Source organism: Asparagus officinalis, chromosome 4 (genome assembly GCF_001876935.1).
Source record: "Asparagus officinalis chromosome 4, Aspof.V1, whole genome shotgun sequence".
Classification (NCBI taxonomy): Eukaryota; Viridiplantae; Streptophyta; class Magnoliopsida; order Asparagales; family Asparagaceae; genus Asparagus; species Asparagus officinalis.
Window position 1 is genome coordinate 124,047,576 of NC_033797.1, and position 11,387 is coordinate 124,058,962.

Here is an 11,387-nt window from a genome sequence, read left to right on the forward strand (position 1 = left end):
GATAGGGACCTTGTATCAAAGAAAAGAAAAATATTTAGAGCACAGAGCGAAATATATCATAATCTTCTTATTCTAATTTGGTAAGAAAATAATTCTTCATACTTTCAGTTTTACTTCTATGATACAGAGAATGAGCTATAAAATTAAATTATTGGGTGTTTATTCCCAAATCATGTTTACCGGATGCTAGAATGATTATATGGGTTAGAACAAACTTAAAAGATTGATATATTGTTGCCTCTCTTGAAATTTTTTATCAAAGATTTTGTTTTGATTTGTTGCTTTGAATTTATTATATTTCACTTATATGATGATATTTATATGTATATTAGATAATATAAATATGAGTGAAACAATAACTAAAAGTTAATGTGAATATGAGTCAAACCACAACTAAAAGTTTAATGGATATATTGCAAGTAAATTCATATGCAAAATTCTTTTACGAATTGAATGATCACTCATCTTTTGAAGACTTCAAGATACTAATAAATGGATGTGTTGTATTAGATTAATATGTTTATAACTCACAAATAGTAGATCACGTGGCCACAGTCTGGGTTGAAGGAAACAATGATAATATTTTATCAAATAGTAGATCACGTGGCCACAGTCTGGGTTGAAGGAAACAATGATAATATTTTATTTAAGAGAGAGATTATTGAGTTGATGATCAATCCCAGTCTGGGTTGAAGGAAACAATGATAATATTTTATTTAAGAGAGAGATTATTGAGTTGATGATCAATCCTACCAAAAAAACTTTATTTTTTTTTATTTTTACTCTATTGTTATCAATTTAAATAAACATGATATTCAACCACGTGTATTACACGTGCATCTCAACTAGTATAAATAAAAATATAACTTATTCTCATTTCAGTACTATATGACTGGAATTTATTTAAAAATCATAAACAAATGTTCAACACCTATAACAGTTGTCATACCCTAAAAATACTAAATATTAATCTTCACAGAGAAGTCGACACGTGTCATACACTATACCTAATCCTACTAATTCAAGACCAAGGTAATCTCCACCTCAACACAGCCGACTTGATTGAACGACATCTTGTGTAACTGAGTCAAAAGGCGGTACTACTCAGCCAACCCCTCAATTATTCCACAAGCAACCCGACTCGGCCTACTGTTTGGCCGACATCTCGTGTAACCGAGTCAAGAGACGGTACTTGTCGTCTAACCCAACCAGTCAACTCTATGAATAACCCCTACTCGGCGCGTTATATCAACCGAAAAATTTCATAGTCGGCCATCAGCCGTACGACTAAGGAGGTGGTAGTTTTCTCGAACCCCGCGCCGACAGTCGCCTACCCTTGTATTAATTCCTCCGACAAAGTCATTATTGCTTTAGTCCACAAAGTCTTTATGACTTATCAGGCTCCACCAGCACCAAGTAGCTGTTGTCGTTTGACACTAACCACTTGGAGGGCCCATCTTCGTCAGCGGTCGACACCTATCAGCTGTCTGCGGACTCAATTGTCTAGTTAGACGCGGTCCAAATTACCTTCTTGCCCCTCGGATCCACTATAAAAGGAAGAAGTCAAAGAGTAAGAAGTCAAAGGGTAGGCAAGGAAGAATATAGTAGTAGGTAAATACTTCACCTTCAAGCCAGCCTGCAAAAATTTCTAGATCCCGAAGAAATCAAACCCTAAAAAATTATATTCATATGTGTTCTCATTATCTTTTTCGTATGTGAGGAGTGCTTAGCATATTCATCTATGCTTGCTCATATATGTTTGCCATGATCTTCATCTCATATATTCTATATGGCATTTTGATAGGGGGAGCAAATCCATATTTTTTTTTATATACTCACCTATGCTCATTGATAGGGGGAGCTTTCGCTCTCTTAATTCCTTTGTCCCCTTTTTGATGTTGTCAAAGGAGGAGAAATATTGTGAGTATATGTATATTCTTTCTTGCTTATATGCATGATATATTATACTTTGTATATTCATTTCCCTTCATGCATATATCCTTTTTGTAAATTGTTTGTCATCATCAAAAAAGGGGAGATTATTGGCCTTCTTGTTTTGATGATGTTTAACAAACAATTTACTACTAATGTTGTTTGTCTAGTATTTGTGTTTTCCTATGTATTGTAGACAAACAACGTGTTGGTGGATGGATAGAATAGAGCTTCAACGATGATATCCAATGGAGGTTGGCGGAATTGTGGAGTGAAGCCTTGCTATTCAAAGTTAAAGATCAAGTTCAAGCTTCATCCGCGAGATTACCAAGTCAAGCTTATTGAAGACCAATCAAGCTTGGGTAAATTAGTTTTAGGTTTTATATTATGTGTGTTAGTACTTTAAGCTCAATCATATACACACATACACGCCTTGGTTTTGGTTTAGTATATATACAATTATATATATATATATATATGTTTTTTGGTTTAATAGGTTTTGAGTTTATATATGAAACAAATGGATAGAATTGGAAAATACTACTTTGTTTCATATTAATATGCCTATATATGATTTCATCTTTAACAAGCTTATATTTAATGAAATCATATTTAGTGTTTTGAAAATATTGCATAGAATATGCAATTTTGTGAAAATATGGTATTCATTGTTTTTGGACTTAACAATAATCATATANTATGAATTCTTGACTCTTGCGATCGATCATAAATGTTAATATCGTTTTTGCATGCTATTGGCACTATAAACGCTATTCAAGTAGACCATTTATATTACTTTTACTTTCATCACATGAGCCCGCCTAAATATTGCCGCTACTTCAATAATTTTAAATTAATTACTTTTTTAAATTTAATATAAGCCAGCGCGATGCTCTAATAACATATTATTGTATTTACCCTACAAACATAATATAATCTCAATTTTTTAATTTTTGCCTTGCGAGATTTATTTTATAGTTAAGCGCTATCAAATTTAGCTAACTAAATAATAATAATTAATTGCCTTAAATTAATCGCGCGGCATGATAGGGCTCACCTCACTTATGAAGTTCTTTTCACTGCAAGATATATGACATTACTTTTTATAGCTCATATGCACTGCCCATGGTATAGATTTTACAAAATTACTTCTTTAATTTGCATTACATTTAACTTATTTTTTTCTTTGTAGAAATTTCTTCCTTTCGACTTTTAGACTGTTGTAATCACTATATCATCATTTTTAGCCCCGCCCTAGAAAGTGAACCTCACTCTAAATGCAGCCACTTCAAGGCCAATATTTAAACGTTTGAACTGACAGGTACTATTACTATTGGCCTACTATGCCGTGTATATATTTTTCAAGAAAAAGTTATATCAACACTTTTTAAGCTAGAGCCAGAATTATTCTAACCTTTCTGCATGCTTTATAAAGAACTAATAGTATAGCCAATTGACGTGATTAAGCAAAAGCAGAACTTACATCAGAAAAACGTCATTGGAATAAAAAAAAACGCCCGTAATGACCATGCCTAAACACATACTAACAAATAGCAAACTACAATAGTAAAGTTAATATATTTTGTGGCGGAGGCCCAACCTACTGCCACCGTATAAGGCATCGAGCGTTTCCACTATCATATACTTTCATTAAATTTAGTTGTAGAAAATATACAATATATAGCTCCAATTATTGTTGTTTTTTTTTCCTCTCATAATATTGTTTATCCTACAGCAAAAAATTCTTCCTATGAATCAAATGTTCGCTGGACGCATATATAAGCTATGCCGACTCCAAATTCTTGTGTCTTTTATAGCACGTTCAACAGGAGTTTGACATACGAAGCCTCTAAACGTGTTGCATCTCAGCACATACACCAAAATCCACTTTAGCCCTAGATGTGGCCGATATTACACGCGCATGGGCAGTTTATGTATCCTATAATACAGACTACAATGTTTACCGTAGGCCACGATGGTTGGAGTTATCAATAGCCATTTTTTATTCGCATCGCTATTAGGCATCACGATTTCGCCATAGGGACCTTGCCATCATCCAAAGAAAAGAGAAATATTAGAGCCAGCATGCAGCGAAATATATCATAATCTTCTTTATTCTAATTTTGCGCCTAAGAAAAATAAATTCCTTCACTACTTTTCAGTTTTACTTCTATGCCCATACAGGAGCAGTATGAGCTAGTAAATTAAATGAGCACATATTCAGCATAATATAATATATGCAGTGCCCTGAAAACAATAACTCAAAAAGGGTTAATGTGAATATGAGTCAAACACACTTAACAAGTTTTAATGCGCAGATTATTATTGCACAGCCTAAATTCATATTCGCAAAATTCTTTTTTACGAATTTGAATGATCACTCATCTTTTGCAAGACTTCAAAGGTACTTACAATTGACATAATAATACATGCGATGTGCTTGCGTTATTAGATTAATATGTTTATAAGACTCACAATAGCGTCAGCCATCATCGTGGCCCCACAGTCTGGGTTGAAGGGAAACAATGATTAATATTTTATTTGGAGATGAGATATATTGCCCAGTTGTATGATCAATCCCTACCAAAAAACTTCATGTTTTTTCTTATTTTTACTCTATCGTTATCAATTAACATAGAACATTCGATATTCAACCACGGTGTCATTACACAGTCAGCATCTCAACTAGTATAAGATAAAAAATATAACTTATTCTCATTCTCAGGCTAACTATATGACTTGGAATTGTATTTTAAAATATCATAAACAAACTATGTTTCCAAACACCTATAACAGTTGCTCATACCCTAAAAATACCTTTAATATTAATCTTCACAGCCCAGAAGCTCGACACCGTGTCAGCATACCACTATACCCTTAATCCTTACTAGAGTTCCAAAGACCCCCCAAGTTAGATCTCCACCTCCAACACAGCCGACTTGATTGACACGACATCTTGGCTGTACGTGATGCAAAACGGCCGGTTTCTACTACTCAGCCTAAACCCCTCAATTATTCCACAATGCAACCCGACGTCGGCCTACTGTTTTTGCGCCGACATCTCGTGTAACCGGAGGTTCAGCAGACGGTACTCTGTCGTCTAACCCAACCGTGAGTCATACTCTAGTGAATAACCAAACTACTCCGGCGCGTTATATCAATTCCGAAAGATTTCATTAGTCGGCCCATTCAGCGCCCGCCGGTCGCCACTATAGCGAGCTCGGCCTAGCTATTTCTCCCGCAACCCCGCGCCGACAGTCGCCTACCTTGCTCCATTAATTCCTCCGACAATATAGTCATTATTGCTTTATGTCCACAAGAAGTCTTTATGAGCTTATCAGCGCGCTGCCACCAGCCCACCGCAGAGTAGCCTGGTTCGTCGCTTTGACACTAACCACTCTGCGCCGGGAGGGCCCATCTTCCTTGTCCCGCGCCACCTCGTCGAGACACCTCATCAGCTGCTTCCTGCGCCGCAACTCAATTGTCTAGTAAGCTAGCGGTCCAGAATTACCTTCCTTTACCCCCTCGCAGATTCACTTATAAAAGGAAGAAGTCAAAGAGTAAGAAGTTTCAAAGGCCCGTTAGCGGCAAACGCGAAGGAACTATCAGTAGTTAGGCTAAAATACCTTCACGCTTACAAGCCCAGCCCTGCCCGAAAAATTTCTAGCATCCCGAGAGCAACATCACAACCCCTATAAATGCAAACCAACAAACCTCTCTTCCGATATCATATACCCCCACAAAAATTCTCTCTCTCCCTAAATTCAATTCAAATCCATTATTTTCCATTCATGGAGACCTTGTTCATATCCCACGGCTCTCCGACCCTCTGCATCGACGACGGCATCCCAGCTCGCCGCTTCTTGAAATCGTGGAGGGACAAGGGGGTCATTTCCGAGGTTCCCAGGGCTATTCTCGTCATCTCAGGACATTATGACACCTCCGTCCCCACCATCAACGTCGTCGACGGCGTCAACGATACCATCTACGACTTTTACGGCTTCCCTAGAGCCATGTACAAGGTTCGGCTTCTTCCCATTTTTTATTGTTTTGTTGATTTTTTATTATTGTTTTTTTATTATTTATGGAAAATAGAGATACTTTTTCCCTTGATATTTTGTTGATAATATGCTTGGGTCGCAAGATATTGCTTTCCATTGAGGTTTTGCGCTAAGATTTTTTTTTCCCCGTTCAGAAGTATATTTAAAGTATTTTGCCAAAGCAAAAAAAGCAAAAAAAAAATAAAATAAAGCATATAAAGAAAACTAAACTACATGATTCGATAACAAAGCATAAAACGAAATATATTATGATTAACATTATATAAATAAAAATAGGGTAAATTACACTAAACATCGAATAACTTTCAGCATTTGGCATTAAGCTTTCAGTAACTTCTAAAACAACAGCAAAGCCTTGATAACTATTAGAATTACAGAAGACCCCAATATGTTCTACATTTTTGCAAACAACGCCCATGGTAGCATCAATTCATATTTAGGATTTAAATATGTTGCCAACGCAACGTGTGGACTAACTATGTTACATGCGTTATCTGCAAACATGCAAAAACTTATAGCGCTATTTTTGGAGTTAATAGAAATTTACTACAAAATGCTGATAGTTCTTAGGGTTTTAGTGTAATATACCAAGTAACAAAGGTACAAATTGCATGTGCCATGATTGGTCCCACGGTTTTGAGTCCAAGTAATTTCTCAAATTGAATTATAATGATTGAAAATAGGAAAAAGAAGGTAAAATGATGGGGGGAACAAATGAGCATGTACCTTAATTGGACGTTTGATAGTTCGCAACTATAGTTGCAACATAAGTATCACTTGCATGCAACTGATACGTTACAACTATACTTACATGCAACTGTAGTTGTAATTATTTGGTTAAAATTTTAAATTTTGTGGCTTGTAATTGCATCTGTTTGATCCTGCTAGTATTTTTACTGATGCAACTTAGAATGTTACTTTTTCAAAAATAATAATGTTTTTTATTTTTTTATTTTTTAAAAACAATATTTTGAGAAAATATTATTTTTACAAAAATAATATTTCTTAAAAAATATTTCTTGAAAATATTATTTTTAAAAAATAAATATTTTTCAAAGGAAAAATTTTCAAATAGTATTTTTAAAAAGGTATATTTCAAAATATTATATTATAAAATAATTTCAAAAAATAAATTCTTTTTGCAAACACAATTTTCAAGATAAATATTTTCAAATAACTTTATTTTTGAAGTAAAGCTTTTTTGAAGAAGAAATAGTAATAATTCTTAAATTTTTTAAACTAATAAATTTTCTTTGATTTTATGGAAATATTAAGTAATAAATTTTGGTTTTTTTAAAATTTGAGTTAGTTGCAACTAAAGTTGCAACTATGACTTGCAATCATTCTGGACATAAGTTATATGTTGCAACTAAAGGGTGTTTTGCAACTGCAATAATGAGTTGCAACAAAGCAAATACTTATAAGTGGACAAAATTAACCCAGTTGCAGTAACTGGAGTTGCAACCAACCCAGTTGAGCTTGCAAGATATTGAAGAAAGATAGCTCAAAGAATTTTGATTGGAAAAAGCCGGAAATTTGGAGAGACTAATAGTGAGATAAGGAGCTTAATTATTTGACAATGAATTGTTTGCTTCAAATTTATTAGTAAACAACAGAATGTAGGGGAAGACTTGCACTTCAACAATAAAAAATGCTTACCATGATCCATAAAATGCAACTTTTTTTTTTCTTTCCATCTGTCAACTAATAAGATGAAGGGTTAATTGCGCATAGACCCCATGGTTATCATTGTTCTGAACTTGCCAGATACTACCCTTGCAGTTATATTATTGCAGATAGACCCTCGGAGTTAACTTTTTGACTATTTACTTAGTTGGCGGAACTAGAACTTCGTCTCAGTGGTGTCTGTCATATAGATTGATACATTCAAGTATAGGCATTGCCAATTTTATAATTTTATCCTCCTTAATGTTATGTCCTAATTCTAGTGGTGTCCCAGGTAGTTAATAGCATAAATCCTGCAGGAGACACCCGCAACTGCAGTCCATCTTTTCCCCAGATCATTGCACCTCCACCAATAAGATTCTCAGGTTAGGATAAAACAAAAGTAAATAAAAAATGCACTTCTAGTGGATGATGCATTGTTCATGAACAGTGCATCATCCAACCGGAGGGAGACAGCTCCCATGTCCCCCCCCTTGAGCCCCCTATTTGGAGTCCCCGGGGCATTAATCAATAAAAAATATCCCTCTGAGTTAACTTTTTGACTATTTACTTAGTTGGCGGAACTAGAACTTCGTCTCAGTGGTGTCTGTCATATAGATTGATACATTCAAGTATAGGCATTGCCAATTTTATAATTTTATCCTCCTTAATGTTATGTCCTAATTCTAGTGGTGTCCCAGGTAGTTAATAGCATAAATCCTGCAGGAGACACCCGCAACTGCAGTCCATCTTTTCCCCAGATCATTGCACCTCCACCAATAAGATTCTCAGGTTAGGATAAAACAAAAGTAAATAAAAAATGCACTTCTAGTGGATGATGCATTGTTCATGAACAGTGCATCATCCAACCGGAGGGAGACAGCTCCCATGTCCCCCCCCTTGAGCCCCCTATTTGGAGTCCCCGGGGCATTAATCAATAAAAAATATCCCTCTGAGTTAACTTTTTGACTATTTACTTAGTTGGCGGAACTAGAACTTCGTCTCAGTGGTGTCTGTCATATAGATTGATACATTCAAGTATAGGCATTGCCAATTTTATAATTTTATCCTCCTTAATGTTATGTCCTAATTCTAGTGGTGTCCCAGGTAGTTAATAGCATAAATCCTGCAGGAGACACCCGCAACTGCAGTCCATCTTTTCCCCAGATCATTGCACCTCCACCAATAAGATTCTCAGGTTAGGATAAAACAAAAGTAAATAAAAAATGCACTTCTAGTGGATGATGCATTGTTCATGAACAGTGCATCATCCAACCGGAGGGAGACAGCTCCCATGTCCCCCCCCTTGAGCCCCCTATTTGGAGTCCCCGGGGCATTAATCAATAAAAAATATCCCTCTGAGTTAACTTTTTGACTATTTACTTACATCATGTAGGAATCTGAATGATATTGATCCTCTCATTTTCAGCTCAAGTATCCTGCACCAGGAGCACCCGATCTAGCCAAGAAGGTAAAGCAACTCCTGGATAACGCAGGCTTCGGCAAGGTGAAAGAAGAGGAGAACAGAGGCCTCGACCACGGTGCGTGGGTCCCGCTCATGCTCATGTACCCGGAGGCTAACATTCCGGTGTGTCAGCTCTCGGTCCAGAGCCGGAGGGACGGCACGTACCATTATAACATGGGAAAGGCATTGGCTCCCCTTAGGGAGGAAGGAGTACTTATAATGGGGTCTGGAAATGCTACTCATAATTTGAGGGCCATCGGGCCTGATGGTGGCCCTATTGCGACTTGGGCCCTCGATTTCGATACCTGGCTGAAGGAATCGCTTCTCAACGGAAGGTACTTTTCCTCCAGATTTTCTGCATAATAGAACAAGTTAGTGTAGATATTTATCATCCATGTCCTATTTTATTATCACTACACCACCTCCTGACCTCCTTGTCGATGTCCCTATTAGTTTTTATATTAGAATATAAAATTATAACCATCGACCCATATCATGACATCAGAGTCTTGGTGTGGTGGCCATGGATCTTTGACATAGTATCATAGCAACCCAAATTTGATTCCCGATGGGCACGGGGCTTCCATCCATAAAAACTGCGCTCAAACTTGTCAGGACAAGTTAGCATATAAAGTTATATCTCTCAACTCTCACCGTAATTTGAGAGTTTCAGTATAGTGACAAGTTCTTTTGACAGTTTCTAAATTCAAAATGTGAACATTATCCAAATGCTCTTCGCAAATGCTTAACTTTGATGTATCAGATGATTGACCAAAAAAATTAAAAGTTAACGGAAAACCCACGTCGTTCTCGTTCTCAGGGCGGAGCCACCCCTCGAGTGATAAAAAATCAACGGGATTTTTCGTGTCCCTTAAATCTTGCATATTTTCGAATAAATCCCGTACATCGTAAACATTGCTATTAGGTCTCTCAATTTTTAGGATATTTTAATATTAGTCCCTCAAATTATAAAAATTGCTACTAGGTCCCTCACTTCTTAACTTATTTGAAATTAACCCTCTGCATGTAGCTAATAAAATAGACCACGGATGGTAAGTAGTTATATCCTTATAGTATGAGAATGCATCTGCAAAGAACTTTACTATACATCATGCTTGAGTGTTCATCATTCAACAATCACTATCATACATGACCGATCCAGATACGTAAGCGTAACTTTCATGTTTGTTTTGAGTTATATCAATGAGATTCCCCCATACCATGGTAATAGCCCATTCATATTTGTTAGGTACGAGGATGTGAATCATTATGAAGAGAAAGGTCCTTGTGGGAAAATGGCACATCCATGGCCAGACCATTTCTACCCTCTGCATGTAGCTATGGGGGCAGCCGGTGACGAGGCGAAGGCTGAACTGATCCATCACAGTTGGACCAACTGCACCATTTCTTACGCATCTTATAAGTTCACAACTCAAAACTGAAGACAAATACGCTTCGACCATCTTTGATGAACTTCCATATATTGTGAAATTGCTCTTGTTTATGTACGCCATGCTTCATTAGATTTTATGATGGACTCTTTGAAGTAATCAGTGTTGTTAAAATAAAGATGCAGGCCTTTGTTAACGTAACCTGTGTTTTCTGATGTAACTACCCATGGTTTTCTATTGTGATCTTGATGTTTGTCTACTAGGCACAAAAAGACTCATGTTTTATCATATTTGATTTCTAAGTCATGGTCTAACTACTACGGTGCAAAAAATTATAGTTACCTCCTTGCTGTACTAGCTCAATAATAACATCCAGTCCTTTCAACTAGATAAAGTTGTCGATGAACGCTGAAGTTGTTTGACTAGCTCAGTTCAGATATTCATGCAAAACGCCGATAAGATCTGTACTCCAGGAAGATCAATTAGCCAAGGATGTCCTATAGATCGGCACAGAAGTATCAGGGTGAACTCCAACGGTTATTCCTCAACGTCATCCCTTCAATGCTTAAGTCAGACTCTTGATCCAGAAGCAAAGGGACCTACAGTTTCTTTTGCGCTTATCTTCACCTCATGGAGAGGATATTTATACTTTTTTTTATAGTCATATGACAATAACTGGAGATTTTATCGTGATTGGATAACAGAACGGTAACTGGCACTTGATCAATTAGCCTGAACTCCTGTCTTGTTGCACCTGATGCAGATGCGAACAATGCAGGGTTATCACATTCATCTGATTTGCGTTGTTGTCATTCCGATCTTAATAACCTCATCATATTCTACTCAATTCATCATAAAGTTTCAGCATAGTTC

General features: G+C 36.4%; 1 protein-coding gene across 1 annotated transcript; it reads left to right on the forward strand.

The window, feature by feature from the left end:
- Window positions 5,655-10,735, forward strand: LOC109838079 (4,5-DOPA dioxygenase extradiol-like). Its single transcript, XM_020406550.1, has 3 exons — window positions 5,655-5,954; window positions 9,088-9,458; window positions 10,373-10,735. The coding sequence occupies exons 1-3, from the start codon at window positions 5,724-5,726 to the stop codon at window positions 10,563-10,565; spliced, it is 795 nt and encodes a 264-aa protein (XP_020262139.1). The 5' UTR covers window positions 5,655-5,723; the 3' UTR covers window positions 10,566-10,735.